The sequence below is a fragment of the Opisthocomus hoazin genome, chromosome 14 (genome assembly GCF_030867145.1).
Source record: "Opisthocomus hoazin isolate bOpiHoa1 chromosome 14, bOpiHoa1.hap1, whole genome shotgun sequence".
Classification (NCBI taxonomy): Eukaryota; Metazoa; Chordata; class Aves; order Opisthocomiformes; family Opisthocomidae; genus Opisthocomus; species Opisthocomus hoazin.
In genome coordinates, this window is record NC_134427.1 from 16800765 (window position 1) to 16819182 (window position 18418).

Consider the following 18418-nt stretch of genomic DNA (forward strand, 5'->3'; position numbering starts at 1 on the left):
TCTCACATGTTAAAGCACATGCATATTTTATTTACTAACAATGTTTTACACAGAATGAGGACTTGGAGATGGAGGATTTGCTTTAGCAATTTCAATCAACGTAGGTGAACGCAAGAAGCAATTACAGAACTGGTGTATTTATTTGTTATTGAATATTGTGACAGCATGTTGATAAAGCACTGGAAATTCACACCAGCGGAAATCTTGAGTTCCTGCTCCCCCAGATTAAGAAAAAGAAAGACTTCCTCGCCTGTAATCGAAAGGCCCGTCTCATGGGAGATGGGTTCTCATGCACACAGAACCCTCTACAGACTGACAGAGGGGGTTAGTTTTGTCATCATTCATCCGCAAATATTGCATAGAGAAGAAACACTCTCGGTATGTCATATCAGTGCAACGGAAACATTTCACACGGTCAACAAATACAAGAGTTGATCTTCATTATAACTGTATAAAATAGTAAAAAGGAGACTTAAGAGGGGCATAAGTGTTCTCCAAAATAGTCAGAAAATATTTACGTCAAGAAAATAAGATCTTTTTAGATAAAAGTAACGGATTAACAGTACTTTGAGTAGCAACCACTTGTCATTCATGATCCTGAAAAGGCACTCAACATCTGAACATGTGAACAGAGGAGACTGATAAAACCTGGCTTAGAAGCCTGTAGCAATTGCCAGTATTGAGCACTGGGCAGAAACCTATCTACCATGAACAGTGACTTTTTTTTTAATTACTATTTATTAGAGCAGAAGTTACAAACATGGGTAAGATTCCGTGTAATGAAGGCCACAACATCACATTAACTTAGTATATTGACATGTAATAAATAAAGCATACTAAAATGAAAGCTGAAATAATCAGTTGTATTGAACTTAGAACTGGTCCTCTATATCTTGCTAAGGGACTTGGTCCAAAAGCAACTGTGGCTGTCTTCTAAATATAGCCAGCTGAATAAATACAGATATAACTCAAGCTCCTAGACCGCGATTTCACATTTTTACCTACATGCAGCACGAGTCTGACAACATTTGACAATTCCTCAGGAAATTATTTGTAAGCAAACTCCTACTAAATAGCTATCTCGCTGCATGTGCCTTCAAAAGGGCACATGTTGAAATCTTGTGAACAGATTTTCAACCTGCATATATATACAGGGACTGTCAGCACGCTGACAAGTGTTGCCCTTTCACTGCTTAGCATTCAGAGCTTTGCTCAAGACAATCATTCAGATTCTTGGAAGCACTACATCGAGCACAAGTTTGGTGAAACCCGTCCTCCCAAAGACCAGCAAGTTTTCAGAAACACCTCTAGAATTGTAAATAGAAAACAAGCATTTTTCCAGTGTGGGTTTTACAGGAGATGGGATTTTTTTCGTATTTGGAAATCTATTACTTCCCACACCTTCCAGTCCCATCATTTTAACAATCTGATCGAGGAGGCACTTCACAGAATCACAGAGCAGTAGGGGTTGGAAGGGACCTCTGTGGGTCATCTAGTCCAACCCCCCTGCCAAAGCAGGGTCACCTACAGCAGGCTGCACAGGACCTTGTCCAGGCGGGTCTTGAATATCTCCAGAGAAGGAGACTCCACAACCTCCCTGGGCAGCCTGTTCCAGGGCTCCGTCACCCTCAGAGGGAAGAAGTTCTTCCTCCTGTTCAGCTGGAACTTCCTCTGCTTCAGTTTGTGCCCATTGCCCCTTGTCCTGTCGCTGGGCACCACTGAAAAGAGTCTGGCCCCATCCTCCTGACACCCACCCTTGAGATATTTATAAGCATTTATGAGGTCCCCTCACAGCCTTCTCTTCTTCAGGCTGAACAAGCCCAGCTCCCTTAGCCTTTCCTCATAGGAGAGCTGCTCCAGTCCCCTCATCATCCTTGTAGCCCTCCGCTGGACTCTCTCCAGTCGCTCCTCATCTTTCTTCAACTGGGGAGCCCAGAACTGGACACAGTACTCCAGATGGGGCCTTACTAGGGCAGAGTAGAGGGGGAGGAGAACCTCCGTCAACCTGCTGGCAGGTCCCATTGACCTTCTTGGCAGCCAGGGCACACTGCTGGCTCATGGTCAACTTGTCATCCACCAGGACACCCAGGTCCCTCTCCGCAGAGCTGCTCTCCAGCAGGTCTGCCCCAAGCCTGTACTGGTGCATGGGGTTGTTCCTCCCCAGGTGCAGGACCCTGCACTTGCCCTTGTTGTACACAGCTATGTTTTTTTCCAATGATTCGTTATTACTAAACACTGCAACTTTGATATTTACATGGTTTCCTACAATTAATAGGAATATAACACTCTGAGATCTCTGTCTGTAACCTTTCAGATTCTTAGCAGCTGGTCCGTGAAAGTTCATCCGGCCCTGGGGAAAGTTTTGGTCCTCTGTTATCCAAAAGGCAAACACGGGTTCTGGTTTTGTGGCTGACTACACCAGTCAGATATTCTAACCAAGGAATTACCTAAGCAAAAAAACCCCCGGTATTTCATGTACCTTTTAATGGTCAAAGGGCTTTCTTCTCCCACTTCTATATAAAAACTGAAGAGCTATCATACAGTAGCTGTTCAGCATCCTCTTCTGGGCTCTACTCCACAGAAAGTTTCTGAGCAGGGGTTTGTCTGAATTATCTCCAGAGGAAATCGAGGGCATCCTCTGACATCTGCATCCAGCTCTCTTCTCAACATTAATTTCTTCTCATCTCCTGTAGATAAGTATACGAAAAAGTTACTTGAAATGAGTTTGCTGAGGGGCAGGGAGGGAGAGGGTATGGGGAGGTAGCTGTAAGGTATCTGCCAACGAACCAAAGCACAGCAAGTTGTGAAAGGGCCGTGAGAAACGACAGCCAGAAACGCAGCAATCCTGTGCGCAGATCAGACGGCTGCCTACGTGCAAATGCACCGACTTCAGACAGTGCTTCCCACCCAGATGTACCACACATCCAGCCACTTAACGTTTTGGTCACCTAAAGCACGCTGAGTTGTGGGCATGCATGTTGTCAGTAACAGAATAACCACCCATCCGCTGATGCCCACGAGAGATACTCCGCTATCCATTTAAGCAGAAAAATACCACTCTCCAACTGCAGCTGCACGTAGCGTTTCTGAGCTAAACCAGACAAACCTTTAACTGCAGAAGAGTCACACTCTTTTTTTATGCCATGTTTATACTGTAAAAAACTCCTTTTAAAAGCACTTACCATTCATCACTGTAAGAATTGTGGCACCTGACCTCAGCTGCCAGAGACCTGTCAGATTCAGCCACCTTACCTCTGGTGTCCCTCTTTCTCACCTGTCCTCTGGAGGGTCTCCTGAAGTGGGAAGCCATCATCAGGGGTGACATCTGGTGCTGCCATGGCAGTGTCGAGCGTCTTGAATTTCACTTGGTTGTGGAACATTTTCTTACATTTTCTTTGTATCTTTCTGAGCGACTCCAGCTGCACGCAACTGTCTGTCTCTGAAAAGCCACATTCATCAGATAAACGACTAGGAGAAAGCTTTTTTCGCTTCATTTTACAAGCATTTCTCTCCTCTTCCCTGGATTGTCTCTCACTCTTCTGTCCTTCATGTCTTAATTTACTACTAGACCTCTTGCATGACTTTTTAAGCTCATGTTCACACTGCCTTGCCAAGCCCTCATGGACGGAATTAGAACAGAAGCTACATTTGCTGCTTTCCTTCTCTTGACCTTCCAGAGTTACCTTTTTAAGGTAAACCAGTAATTTTCTTTCACCGACTCTTGCAGGCAAGCACCCTTTATTACAACTGCTATGAATTTCTTCACACCTTCTTTCTGTTCTCTTCACTGAGCTGCTACGTGTCTCCCTAAAGCAGTCGGAATCTCTGATCTCTTCCAAGAAATTCTTTAATCTGCAAGCAGATCTACACGTCTTGTATGGTACCGTACCTTCACCGCTACCACCTTCTTGTTTGAATTCCTCATCACGAGTAACAGCAATGCAATCCAGAGAACAATTCAGTCCAGCACGTGGTAAGTTATCAACAGTGAGTGAGTCATTCCTCTGTGCTTGCAACGTTTTTGCAAACTTACCCCCACAGGTCTCATCTTCTAACACTGCGTCTGTTGATTCGAGTTCCCCAAAGGTGATCACTAGTCCGTAATTATCACCACTACTACAATTTCTCTTGTTGAGGGTTTGTACAGGACTCGCTTCTCTGAAGTGCCGACCACGTTTTTTACTCAAGCTGACGTCAAAACCACCATCGTCGTCAGACACCACTCTCTTCCACCAGCACTTGTTCACAGTGGTTTTTGGCTCGAAGCAAACACGTGCGTAGCGTGGTGTCTGATAGTAGTTGAGTAAATAATGGATGAATTCATCAGTCTCAAAAACCTTTTGCTTTTTGCAACTGTCTTTGCCAGACACTGTCTGCGTGAGAGCTACATTCAACGTCGGGTCGTCCCTTGCATCCAGAGATTCGATGACCCTGCAGCCTTGCGTAACTGTAATCAGTAACGATCCACAGCCGAAGGGGTTGCACGCACCTCTGACAGGCAGTCTGTCCGAGCTCGGGGCTGTAGAGGGATCATTTAAAATCGTCCTGACTATATGACGAGCAGATGCATGGAAGTTAGTCACATCTCCTTCCTCACCACATAAGCTGCTACCTTTTTGGGTTAATGGGCACTTAAATTCTTCCTTGTGTTTCAACTCTTTGTGCGTATGATAATGGGAATTAATCACTTCCTGATGTATGTCTTTTAATGCTGTTTCAGAAAAGGAATCGTCCTTCCTTACGCCCAGTGAACGATCCACTTTTTGCCTTGCCAACTGCACAAAATCCTTCAAATAAAAAGGAAATGAGGAAAATTATTATGTACATTTAGTGAGTGCTACAAAGAGTGCTAATCTGCAAACTCATAAACAAGCAGTCCCACCGTCGGAAGAATTACACAGGTGAGGGATAAGTGTGGCTTATTTCAGAGCTCGATCGTACAATCTCACTATTCCTAAATTAGAACTGAAGGTATTTCATCATCTCAGAGAGCTGCATTCTCAATTAAGTAAGAAAGTGGTCCTCTCAACCAATTCATCTATCTCACTGCAACTGCGTAAGCAAATATTTATTCTTTGTTTGATCGCAGCATCACAACAACTAGTATTGCACACGACAGTCAAATCTCTACACTTATGCAGATCAAGTATTTTATGTAAATTGTTTTGTTATACATTGTTTTAAACAGGACCAAATACAACCACTCTAACGCTTTCCAAGTGGTGAAACCACGAAAATCAAAGTTGATTCAACACATCACCTTCATAACTAAGGTGGCCAACGTCAGATGCTATAGGGCCCTAACAGTCATGCAGAATGGCAAGGGTAGCCTCCGACTTCAACTCTCAGTAAATTATAATCCTTTAGAAATCTTTAAGGATTGGGGAAAACTCCTTAAAAGCTGCAAGCAAATTTTTTACTTAGTGAATAGTGAAGACAAAGCCACGTTAGTGCCCCTGAGAAATGAAAGCCCCTGTTTTCATTTAAAACTTTTTTTTTTAAGCCCAAAGCACTAAAATAAACCTCCAAACATTAATCTGTGTGAAACAGTCGAATTTTTGTCACTCCTCTGCTGACTTTCTCAAGATGTTAGCTGAATCTAACTGAAATAAGACTGATAGCTTAGTGTTGGCCACAAAAAAGAGGCTACTAGAAATGCAACCGGCATAATCCGTGCCAATTTAATTCTGCAACTTGCAGACCTGAGACCAAAACAGGCAGAGATGGCATCATTTGCCTCCCCGCCCCAAAACTCCTTGTTTGCAACACTGGATCAAGTCCAATAGAGCTGATACAGCCCTTCCAGCCATATTTTTACTCAGTAACGACAAGGCCTCAAACAAGCATGGAAGGCAAAGTTTCTGGGTAGAAATGCACTACCTTTGCTCTCAGGGCAAGACTGAGAGCAGACTGACGTAAGACTTCGACCTCCGGCCTTCTCAGTGTTCACTCAAGTCCCAAGGCATTCTGCTGAACAGCATCACGACATCAACTGCCTAGTGAATTATTCAAACTCTAACAAATACCCTTCAAAATTTAAAATACGTTTTAAAATAGTCTTACTTCCACATGGTTTAACAGCACTGTAAGCAGTCTGACAGCCTCCACTCTTCTCTGAGCTAGCAGGGATTTGCTTTCTTCCCATTCAGGCATATTCTCTGGCCACTGCCGTTCTTCAGCTGGTACCTTCTGCTGCTTTGGGGGATGTTTCTCATCTCCATCTATCTGCCTCTCTTCTCTCCTCTCGAGCTTATCTTTCTTTTTTCTCTCTTGAACTTCTTTTCATCACCACGTCTTTTTCTAGGTAATTATCAATATGGGACAATTTAGATGACACTTGTTTTACATTCCGAGTCCTGGGGAATTGGATGCAAGTCTTTGAAGTGCTAATAATAAGCAACCAGTTGCCAAGAATCCGCATGTGGCTAACAAGCAGTCTTGTCTGTTAGAATAACATGTTTGAAAAAACATGGCACATAGATGACGTGCACCCAACTGATGCACACGTTTAGAAAGGTCTTTATCTCTTCAAATCGTTAGTATTCTAGGGTTTTCCTTACAAGCACTGCCAAGACGACAGATTCACATCATCTTTTGTCTCCAAGGACACAACTAGAGACTGATCATTTGGATCTAATTCTTAAGTTAACAAATCTCCCCTACAGACTGGGATGAGGGTACCGTTTAAGAGATATTACAAGACTATTTCTACTGTAAAATTAAAGTTGAAGCTGTGTGCTAGTTTTGGCTGGGCTAGAGTTAATTTTCTTCATAGTAGCTGGTGTGGGGCTGTGGCTGGGATTTGTACTGGGAACAGTGCTGGGAACACGGGGGTTCATCTGTCGCTGAGCAGAGCTTGCACAGGGCCACAGCCTGTCCTGCTCCTCACCCCACCCCGCCAGCGAGGAGGCTGGCGGGAGGGGCACAGAGCGGGGAGGGGGCACAGCCAGGACAGCCGACCAAAGGGACATTCCATACCATAGGACATCATGCTCAGCATGTAAAGCTGCGGGAAGACGAAGGAAGCGGGGGACATTCGGAGTGATGGCATTTGTCTTCCCCAGCCACCGTTATGTGTGACGGAGCCCTGCTTTCTTGGCGGTGGCTGAACACCTGCCTGCCGATGGGAAGTGGTGAATGAACTCCTCAGTTTGCTTCGCTCGTGTGCATGCCTTTTGCTTTACCTGTTCAATTGTCTTTACCTCAGCCCATGAGTTTTCTCACTTTTACCCTTACAACAAAGCGTTCACACAAATAAGCGTTTAAAAATATTTTTTAAAGTATTTTAATAGGAAGGTATTAACAATGGAAGCATAGCAACATTTTCAGAGACCTAACATTAGAGTTGCTACGCTCTGCATTCAAAGTGTTGGGGTTTTTTAAGATATGAAGGTGTGTAACACAATTAATTACTAGTGACAGTTTAGGATGCCACCCAAAAACGTTATCTACAGAATTAAAACTTCGATATACTGCTATTACTCATATACAAAATTTAAGAACACTGCCCTAAAGAGAATATCAATGAAAAAAACTACACATAAGAAGGGGTAGAGGGAAAGGTGGAAAAGTGTTCACCTCCAGCTCTGGACCTTCCAGTCAGCGGGGAGGCACCTAGAAATGCACATCACATTAATTTTACTCCAGCGCATGAAGATATTCATTTGTGATGTTGCAGCATACAGCAATACAAAAAGCCCACATGCAGAATCTTATGCAACCAAGCCTCAGAGCAATTTGAGAGCAACAGCTCTCTGACGTCACTCCAGGCCCACAGAATCTTAGAGTAACCCAGTCTGAAAGGGACCTCAGGACGTCTCTAGTCCACTCTTTCTCATAACCCAGACCCCTCCACCTGATGCTTTACACACAGAATTATCACGCTTTTCTTTCCAACAGCAACACGTAAATTAAAAACTACGTAGTATTGCTTCCAGTTCTCCAAATCCTGTTTCCTCAAAAGCTTGGCTTTTTACAGTAGCCACTCTTCCTGGATTTCACTTAGTATGAGGTAGCACAACAAATCTCAAGCAAATGGGACATTCTCTAAAAATACTCTCACCTTTCAGCCCCCTCTCTTTTTCTCCCCCCTTTTTTGAACGTGCTCCTGTTCTTGCAGCTTTAGTCTTTCCAGGCTTCTCTTTCTTACGGCTCCTTCACTAAAATGTCTGGTTGTATCAAAAGCCACCTGTCACAGAAGAAGCAGAATCAGACTTAGCAGTCCAGTTTGCCGTGTATTCATACAAACACAGACAACCTGCTGAGCAAACGAGAGACCCCGGGTGACTACCAAACACCGCTGCACTCGTGCGAGTGTCTCTCTCTACCCTGGCACATGAGAACATCTCTTCTGAAGCTCACACTGGCTTGTCAGTCAAGCTCAAACACCCCACTCCCAAATGGCTCCTCCTGCTGTGACATCAGCGGCTCACGATCTGACATCGTACCTTTGGCCAAACCCATCCCCGGCATGCTCTTCTGGGGACTCAAAGTTCAGCACGTTCAGCGGAGCGTTCCTAGCTGCAGGATCTGCGCCGTTCTGCCAAAACTCGAGTTCACTGACTCTCAGAGCAACATCTTTTGGATCAAGTGCTTGCTTGCTTGCTTGCTTAAAAACTGAGGAATCCTGTTGATGTGTGCTGCACTTAATCAGCTTTAACTGCCCAGATGCGAGCACATGAACAGAAAACACTCCAGCAAATTGCATCAAGATCTATCTACACTGAAAAAATAAGTAACAAAAAGTGTTATTTCCAGCATATAGGTATATTTTAGGGTCACAGTTTAGAAATTAACTGCTGGGAAAATACCGAAACAGGGTACACTCTAATAAGTACTTACAAGGGTAAGCTATTAGGCTGCTGAAATTAAGCTTACACATCGCAAGTTTTCTTTTATAATGCCACACTAAGCACAGCACTTAAATGGATTCTTAAGCGATATTTATCTTCAGCAAAAGGTACAGAGAAGAGAAAGGGTACTCTTTACCAGCCAAGAACCACCAAATTAGGGCAGCTGCTGCACCTACTTCATGCTTAAGAATAAGAAACCAAGCACCTTTCAGAGTCTCGCCAGCTCCCGAGCTCTTCTCCCATTTTCAGTGCCAACCACACTGAAAATCTTTACATATTTTACCTTACCCACACCAATTTTTCAGGGGAATCAAACCAGTAAAATGCCATTTTTTGACCAAAGGACTTAAGTTCATATACATGAGCTTCATATACGAGGATGTCTATACCCAGTACAAACCGGATAATCATAAAGTTTTATTCCCCTCACATGCTTAAGTGTCCAAAAAGTTTACAGAGAGGCTTCCACTGGTTAGCAAGGACTTCTCAGGCCTAACTTCAAGGAGAAAAAAGAGCAGAAGTTGGCAGACCATCATCTGTGCCAATTTCTTCCACAAAGCCTCACAGCTAGTAACAAATAAAGGTTATGTTTTAACACTGTCCATATGCTATATTTTTCTTTCTTTGTAGCCACCATTTTAACATAAATACAAGCTACAACAACGGGAGGGGGGGGGGAAGATACATACACACAGAGAACTGCAGGAGTGCCACATAAAAGCTTCCACTGAAGCAACATGAAAAAAGTCTGAGAGATGGCTGTCACAGGTTAGAAACTATACTGCCGTTACCTGAGGAATGCCCATGTGCCTTCTATCTAGGAATCTACAGCGAAAGACAAGTGCAGTGCAAGAAGCTGTCTGGTAAAGCAGGTGACTATACTTTATTCAGAATGATGAAGAAAAGAAATACATATGTACTGAAGGAAAAGCTAGTTTAATTAAAAAAAAACAAACACCGCACCAGGAATCTCTAGAAGCAGCAGCTACAGCACAGACTGCAGCACTGAATCGCTCCTGTTAAGGAACTGCTGCCAAATGCACTCAGAATTAACCACAACTGTGTCAGGTAAGGCTGAATATCTCACCACTAATCTCTGAATATGGCCATGTATATACATAGACACACCTTCAGCACCTCGTATCAGCAAAGCAGATACACGCAAAGTACTTACTGCAAAATAGACAGAGCGAGCAGCCTCTAGCATCCTGTCTGCCCACCGCGCACTAAGATAAAGGGCTTCCTAAAGCTATCCATACTGTTAGCAGCAGCTACGCTTTTTCCATCACGCTAAGATTTGAGGTGCAGCAGGGTAAAATGTCCAGGACACTGCTGCTGAAGCCCAAAGAGACATGGAAGTCAAGCCTGAAGAAGAGCTGGTGTACCCAAAAGCTTGTTGTGTGCTGCAAGTACATCTTCTATTAAACCAGCTGATGTTATCCTGGCCTTGCGAATCTTTCTTCAATTCTATCCTTACACCATCATGGCTGCAACCATATTTCTATTACTGCAATACATCACCTAAAAGTGAGCCCAAAAGCATCCTCATAGACGTGAGTAAGCTATAGTAGTTAGGCAGGTATAGAGTAAGCCAGTGCAGACCATTACCCTTGCTCTTCCCCACTCTTCTTCATAACCAGGAGCTCTTCAAGCTCTTCCTCATGACATAACTGGGTACAAAGCACAGAATTATTTACTGGCTGATCCACCAGCTTGCTGCTCAGCAGCACAGCCCTCTGGAATCAACCCTGACATATTCATAAGCTGTCATCTTAACTTTAGGTTTCAACTGTTCCAAGTGACAAATCACAAGGAAACTGATATTCGACCCCTTTACCAAATCAGTATTTCCTTTTAGCCATTCTGCCATGGTTGTAACATCAGGAGCACATCTGCCCTCCACTAGGGTTTACTATGATAATTGCAGGCTGAACTGTCCTGTGCCACCTGCATGCCTTTCTTCTGTGATCACACGTTCCGATAACCCTGATACATACTCTGAATAAAAAAAAACGTACTACTTACATGTATGAAAAAGAACCAAGATTACTGACCTGAGACTCCACAGATCTGTGATCAACTCCCAGCTCTGCTGAGGAATTTCGGTGAAACCCAGTAACTTCCTCTGTCTCAGGGGCCTATAATAATACAGTATTTTAGAACAGATTCAAGCGGATCAGGACCACAATGGGCTGTCAGATCAGTTACTCCGGCCCATGCTATGTTCCACCTCAGTTTTACCCAGCAACACGGCACAGAACTTCGCACCGCATCTGGCTGAAGCATCTCTTCCAGCAAGGCACCTGGCTCTGGTCTGAAAACACAACGATACGAAAACCTGCCACTTGCCACGGGCAGTTTGTTCCACTCCTCACTCATTCACCATTTGAAATGGAAGCCACTTCCAGATACTGCTCAGAGAAGCTCTGGCTGCCCCCTCCCTGGCAGTGTTCAAGGCCAGGTTCATGGAGCTCTGAGCAACCTGGTCTGGTGGAAGATGTCCCTGCTCAAGGCAGGGGGCTTGGAACCAGATGATCTTTAAGATCCCTTCCAACCCAAACCATTCTATGATTCTATGAGTCTATACTGATTTTTTGTAACCCTTTCTCTACTAGATTTACATCCTTTTAGCATCTAGGTGGTTTTGTGGAGGGGGTTGGGGTTTTTTTCCCCCTTACATGCTACAATCCATGTGCCTCTCAGTCATCTTAGCTAAAACACAGAGCTGGAGCTCTTTGAGAGCTCTCTCGCAGTCCCTGATCGCGAGGCACGCTCTCCAGCCCCCGAGTAATTTTTGTCGCAATATTCTAGCACTCTCCAACACCAAACACAGGAATCACAAACCCGCAAGCAGCGTGAGCTTGGTGGGTGTCATACACAGCGAACTGACTCCGTTAAGCCCCCCTTCCCGTCCCCACACAAACCCAGCCCCCGCAACGCTGCGGCGGGACCCCAAGCTGGAGCTGACATCCGACGAGAACCTTCCCGCAGCCTCGAAGGAAAGCGCGATAGCTCTGAAATCATTTTCCTGTCGGCACAGCCCTTTCCACACTGACCGAACCACCCCAAAACACCCTACATCGTGTTGCCAAGGCCACGCTTTACGACCAGGCCACACTTTGGGGACAGAGAGCAGCCCGGCGGCGCCTGGCCCCACACCCCCGCGCAGGCCCCAGGGGCAAATGGCACCCAGACTCCCGCCCCAGGGCCGCCCGGCGGGACGGGGCCCGGGCTCCAGCGGGCACGGTGACAGCACCGCCGGCCCCGCGGCCTGGGCCCAGCCGCCCCCCCGGGCCGCGCTGCCGGCACCGGCCGGGCCCTGAACACCCCCCCGGGCCCAGCCACCCGCGGAGGGGCCGAGGGGTGACACCCCCCCCCACCCCAGCCTCGGCAGCGGGCCGCTCCCCTCACCCCGCCGGCCGCTCGCCCCGCCTCGCCTCACCCCGCAGCCGCCGGCCGCGACGCTTCCGGGCGGCCTTCCCGCAGCCACCCCGGGGCGGAGCGCGGCGCACGCTGGGCAGCGGCGGGGGAGGGGGGACCCGCCCGTGGGGCGTGGCCCGGCACCGGCCGCCTGGAGAGGCCGCGGCCATCGGTGGACCGGCTGCCCCCGGCAGCGAGGTCGGGGGGAGCGGGGGTGGGGGGGACCCAGGGGTGGCGGAACCAGGTGGAGCGGGAACCAAATGTCAGGGGAACTGGGGGGGGGGAGGGACACCGGGTGTGGGGGACCCCAAACCGTGGGGGACCTGTATCTGTGAGGCACCAAGTGGGGGAGAACCCGGGTTGGGGGCCACATCTAGGGGCAGCGGGCCTGGGGAGGGGACCCAGGTGTCCAGGCCCCACAGGTGGGCAGACCTGCCCCGCCAAGCTTGGGGGCTCGCGGCCCCGGCAGGAGGCGGGACGGCGGGGGGCGACGGAGACCCCCGACCCCACGGCACCCCAGTAAGCGGGGGCGGGGGGCACTTTTTGGGGAGGCGCAGCTGTGGGGTGTATGCGGGGCGGTGGCGGGGGGTGCGGGGCAATTATGGGGGGCGTGGGGCAACCCACCCGTGGCTGCCCCCGCCCCGAGGAGAAGCCGCTGGGGGGGATGGGGGCGGGGCCACTGCGTACCTGACCCCGCCCCCAGCCCCACCGAAACGGGGCGTTGTGGTTGCCAGCCCCGAGCCCCTCCCACCTGCGCAGGGTAAGCCACGCCCCCGGCGCTAGGCCCCACCCTCTGCCCAGTCACCAGCCGGGCCGCAAGAGCTGACCCTGCCCCCTCCCCGCGCAAGCCCCACCTCCCGCTGTCCCCACCCCTCTGGCCATGCGCCCACCCCAGCCCTGACTCCACCCCCAGCGCTGGCCACGCCCCCACCGTGCTGATAGCTCCGCCCCCCAGCCCTGGCTCCCCACGGGGACCCCAAACATCCCCTCAGAGCCCCCCAGCCCCTCACAGAGGGCCCTGAGGTCCCCCCCAAGGACGCCCAAATGCCCTACAGGGCCCCTCAGTACCCCCCTAGACAGCCCTAAGCACCCCAGTGAGACCTCCAAGCGCCCCACGGGACCCCTGGGACCCCGCGCAGACCCCACCGTGCCTCAGGGGGACCCCAGGCGCCTCCCCCCGGCCCTGCCCCCGCACACCAGTACGAACCGCCGCGAACCAGTGCCCGCCCAGTGCCCCCTCACCCCCTCCCAGCGCACGCCCCGTGGGAGGAGCCCAGCGCCACAGCGCCCTCCGGCGGCTGAGGCTGGCGGCGCCGGGCCGAGCCGCGCCGAAGCGGGCGGGCCGGTGCTGTGCTGTGCGGTGCGGTGCGGTGCGGCCCGGTGCGGCGGGGCCATGGCCACCTGGCGGCGGGACGGGCGGGTGACCGGCGTGCAGCGACTGGGCTGCGCCGGGCTGGCGGGCGCGCTCAGCCTCAGCCTGACGGCGCCGCTGGAGCTGCTGACGGTGCTGGCGCAGGTGGGGAGCCGGCACTGCCGGCGGGGGCTGCACGGAGCCGGGCCCAGCCTCTGCCGCGCCGAGGGGCTGCGGGCCCTCTGGAAGGGGAACCTCACCGCCTGCCTGCGCCTCTTCCCCTACAGCGCGCTGCAGCTCGCCGCCTCCCGCCGGTAAGGAGCGGACCGCCCCGCCCCGGCCCCGGTGGGGTGTCCGCGATAGATTGGGGGGGACACGTCGGGTGGGCCCGTTAAAGCCTTCTCCTCGGGCAGAGCCCCGCACCGACGGAGCTGCGGGACCTGTGCTGGGCAGCCGAGTTCTTGTATTGATTCGTACGCTCTCAAGTGTTTATGTTGCCTCTATGGGAGAAAACAGCGACAGAATCGCGATTCAAATCTTTATGCAGCGGTTGCTGCACAGATTTGATCCGTTTTGAAGTCGCTACGTGACATCGTTCGTTTTAAGATCTTATTTTCGACCACGCGCAGCTCGGCCCTTGGCCAGGATTCCCGTTTGCTGCCAGTTACCCTCTGGCCTTCGGCGGGAGAGCCTGCCCGTCGGCCGCCCCGAGGGCTGGGCACCCATCGGCTCAGCCACGCTCTGCGCCGGACCTTTCCTCCCAGCCGGGTGACGTTGTTCCAGTTACGGGCCGTGCTGGGTGGGGAGAAGCCGATCCGGCCGGGCTGAGGCCGCCCAGCCTTCGCCATCCGTCTGCCCGAGCAAGGGTCGTACCCCCAGCTCTGCCCGCGCCCCTTGGGACGCGGCCGACGGAGCAGCCCTGGAATCAGGCAGCTCTGCTGTGCCCGTTGGCTGCTCGTGCGCGCAAGCCTGTTTCCAGTTTTTTGTGGGGGTCACACAAGGGGAGGGATAATGGCAGCGGGAAGGCAGAAACAGTGATTGAAATGTCACTTGGAGTTCCCCAAAGAGTCAGTGTGGGGCACCCCTATAAACCAGCGGATTTTGAGCAGAATAACTTCATGGCTTGTTCGGCTTGGAACAGTGTGTTCCCTTCGCCAGGCTGCAGCGTGTCTCTGGTTTGTTCTTTTGAATTACGAGTGGAAGTAGGCTAAAAGGGAACTCGATAAAAGCTGCCTGCATGTAGTTCTAGATACATTATTTGGGGATTTTTTAATGTATTTTCTAGTGGGAGAATGGAGTATATAAAGGCAAGAAACACAAAGAGAGACACATTAGGCGGTGACTTGGGTGAAGGCGATGCCAGTAGCCAGAGGAGCTGGGCTGAGCAGGGTGGGCAGCCCCGGGCTGGGCGGTGCAGGGGAGCTGGCTGGGGCAGGGGGTTCGGCTGGCTCTGCGCCCCGTCTGCGGTTACTCTGCGCAGGCTCTGTCTTTCCGGGACAGTTTTAAATGTTATCTGGGTGGTGCTTTGAGATGCCTCACCATCCTCCCCATGCATTTGTGCACGCACAGGAAAATCAGGCTGGGTTGCTTTGGGGACTGTACAAGACACGTAGGAAAAGAGGAGTACGCCCTTTTGCTTCGGCTTGGCGAGTCTTTCTGCTCTGGGCTCTCTCCAGGGCACGAGGCAAGTAGATGCAGGGATCTGTCATGGAGTAGAAAATGCATGTTCGTGTGAAAAAACTTCAACTGAGCAAGGAGTGACTTGCACATCTTTGGAAATTACTTTGTTCTGGACATGGTAACACCACACAGTTTAAATGTGAATCTGCTGTTTAGGCAGTTTAGTTAATGCTTCCAAAACAGAATAAGAAGTTTCTTTACCCCCAGCCAAGATTCTCCTCGCAAGTCTTTTTGTTTCTTGCTGTTTCCGTGATACTTCTCGCTGATGTAGAAGTGTCCTGCGTACACAGAGAAGTCCTTCTGTGCATCACAAGTGCATGAGTTGTAGAGTAGCCTTTAAAACTCTGTGCTTCGATTTCAAAATTTCAGATTTAGACTTAACCTCCTGAGCATAGTAGTGCCTGGACAGAACTTTTCTCCAGAGCAGTGTCCATGTGGACCTTTCTGCCCCAAAATCAGCAAGAGAGGAAGGTTCAGTTGTTCTCAGGAGGACTGCGATGATGTTATCTGCATATTTCTTCTTACCTGATAGCTTTGACTGGGGGGGTTGGACCAATGTCTATCACTGATGACTGGTGACAGGAGAATTTCTTGCAGACATGTTCTGAGTCAGGGTAATTTTCATCCTGTAGGTGGAAATATAAACGAGGATTCGGTGGTCAAAAATTACTTTGAAAGTCTCTTGCGAAGCAAACAAGTAAATCATTTGAACAATTAGTCTCCGTAGCTTTGAAGATTTTTTCATTGTTGAATTGGTGCTCTGGACCTCCAGCATGATACCACGACTCGAGCTGTGTGAGCTGAGTCTGTGCTGGGAACTGTGGGGCAGGTAGAGTGGTGCACGCTGCCTCTGAAAAAACTCTTTCAGATGCTCCAAGTATTTTAGCTCAGTAACACTAAAATCAAAGCAGATTGCGTTTGCAGGGTTATGTATTCCAGTCCCTGGCTTAGTTAACTGTAACTTGTGCATTTCTGTGCTTCTGTGCAGAGTGGTTTTGCCCAAAATCTCTTTGGGCTCTTGGGCGTGATTTTTGGACTCTGCTCGTGCTTGTCCGTTCATGTGTTCTGTTTCACAGAGGTTCTGAGGCTTTGTGTGGTGTTATACATAGCAAGGACTTGGGCGAAATACATGTTAGCCTTTCAGCTCCTACTGCTGAAGGGTCTGGTGGCAGAAGAACAATTACGTCGAGAGTAATCCGCCTTAATTTTTCGTGTGCTCTGTTCATACTGTCATTAATAGTACCTCCTGTATGTGTTTACTCTAGACTTGTTATACTTTTCACGGATGAGCTGGGTCATGTTTCCCACTGGAGAGCCATCATGGCAGGAAGTCTGGCTGGCATGGTTGCAACCATCATGACTCACCCCACTGACGTAATTAAAACACGGCTCATTGTGCAGAACCGACTGGAACCATCTTACGAAGGAATTCTTCATGCTTTTTACAAAATTTATCATCAAGAAGGACTCCTTGCACTCTACCGTGGCTTTTCACCAGCTATATTAGGTAAAATAATAAAGGGGGGAAATCACCTCATTGCACATCATTTATTGCAGCTACATAGTGCGTTCGTTTGCTCACTTGAGTTCAAAAGCAAACAGTAATGTTGTTCTGTAGAAGGTGTGGAGATTTACAAGGCACTGCTATACTGGTTACTTCTGCTGCAGCTTTATTGCTTGAAATTATGACCAAGTGCATAGTATGTTATGTATGCTGAAGTGTTCAACAAAATACTCTTCCTTCTTTTATAGATGATCTAGTTGTGCTCAGAAGCAAGATTTCTGCCATTTAACTCCTAAAAAAAAGTGCAGCCTGCTGTAGGAGACCCTGCTTCGGCAGGGGGGTTGGACTAGATGACCCACAGAGGTCCCTTCCAACCCCGACCATTCTGGGATTCTGTGTGATTCTGTTCCTAATTCCTGCCTAGGTGGGAGAGTGTCTCCCTAGCTGTTAGTGGAAGCAGCATGAGCACTAACGTATAACTGATGTGAAAAGTGAAGATCAGTGTACGTTAAATGACCTTTTATTTATTTACTCTCCATAGCTTTTAAAAATGCCATTTAACCTTCAGCCCACTTTTTCACAATGTGAAATTATAAAAAATGCATTAAAATAATAATGTATATTCCCATGATAAAAGTGATATGAGCATGAAACAAGCTTCTGTGATTCTGTGAAAGAGGACAGATGTATCCCTCATCAGCTTGACTGAAGAGGCAACTCTGTACAGCTGCTAGGGTTGGGTTGGACTGGAGAAAGAGCTTGTCACAAAAGAGGTAACCTGGAGAAGAGCTGACCTGTCATGAGATTAAAGCAGTTACTAATTCTGACAACATGTGCATTTCAATATGTAAGTATGTACCCCTGTCAGCACATCTAGATGCTACAGTATGGGTGTTTGGTGATAAACCAGTGACTAAAAATAAAGTTCTTAAAAATATTGATCTGGTTTGAGCAATGTGAGGTGTAAACTTGCAGCAGCTCATCCCATCTTTCTAGGTTATGTAATCATAGAATCACAGAATGGTTTGGGTTGCAAGGGACCTTTAAAGGTCATCAAGTCCAACCCGCCTGCAATGAGCAGCGACATCTTCAACTGGATCAGGTTGCTCAGAGCTCCGTCCAACCTGGCCTTGAATGTTTCCAGGGATGGGGCAGCGACCACCTCTCTGGGCAACCTGTCCCAGTGTTTCACCACTCCTATCATAAAAAACTTCTTCTTTGTATCCAGTCTAAATCTGCCCTCTTTTAGTTTAGAGGCATTACCCCTTGTCCAGTCGCTAGAGGCCCTGCTAAAAAGTCTCTCCCCATCTTTCCTATAAGCCCCCTGCAGGTACTGGAAGGCTGCAGTAAGGTCTCCCTGGAGCCTTCTCTTCGCCAGTCTGAACAGCCCCAACTCTCCCAGCCTTTCCTCGTAGGAGAGGTGCTCCAGCCTGTAGGTCATCTTTGTGGCCTCCTCTGGCCCCGCTCCAGCAGGTCCATGTCTGTACTGTGCTGAGGGCTCCAGAGCTGGACGCAGGACTCGAGATGAGGGTCTCACCAGAGTGGAGCAGAGGGGCAGAATCCCCTCTCTCGTCCTGGTGGCCACGCTGCTGGGGATGCAGCCCAGGATAT

The 18418-nt window shown here is 49.1% G+C and overlaps 2 protein-coding genes across 3 annotated transcripts in view; one reads left to right on the forward strand and one right to left on the reverse strand.

Annotated features, from left to right (window-relative positions):
- Positions 1-13667, reverse strand: LOC142363092 (A-kinase anchor protein 17B-like). Its single transcript, XM_075435272.1, has 5 exons — positions 13515-13667; positions 12295-12423; positions 10907-10990; positions 3275-4787; positions 1-2687 (listed from the first exon to the last, which is right to left on the reverse strand). Exons 1-5 carry the CDS (start codon positions 13665-13667, stop codon positions 2551-2553), a joined length of 2016 nt encoding a protein of 671 aa, XP_075291387.1. The 3' UTR covers positions 1-2550.
- SLC25A43 (solute carrier family 25 member 43) overlaps positions 13595-18418 on the forward strand; it is a 20262-nt gene continuing 15438 nt past the window's right edge. For both annotated transcript variants that reach the window (XM_075435542.1, XM_075435543.1), the window contains exons 1-2: positions 13595-13937; positions 16569-16810. In XM_075435542.1, the coding sequence (XP_075291657.1) occupies positions 13666-13937; positions 16569-16810 (514 nt within the window). In that variant the 5' untranslated portion in view covers positions 13595-13665. The remainder of the gene's footprint in view (positions 13938-16568; positions 16811-18418) is intronic.

Coding starts and splice junctions, on each gene's coding strand:
- LOC142363092 (XM_075435272.1), bottom strand. CDS start 13,667: ATGGCCCCGCCGCACCGGGCCGCACCGCACCGCACCGCACAGCACAGC. Junction 12,424..13,514: donor GGGGCGTGCGCTGGGAGGGG/GTGAGGGGGCAC, acceptor CGGCCTCTCCAG/GCGGCCGGTGCCGGGCCACG. Junction 2,688..3,274: donor GGAGACCCTCCAGAGGACAG/GTGAGAAAGAGG, acceptor ACTTATCTACAG/GAGATGAGAAGAAATTAATG.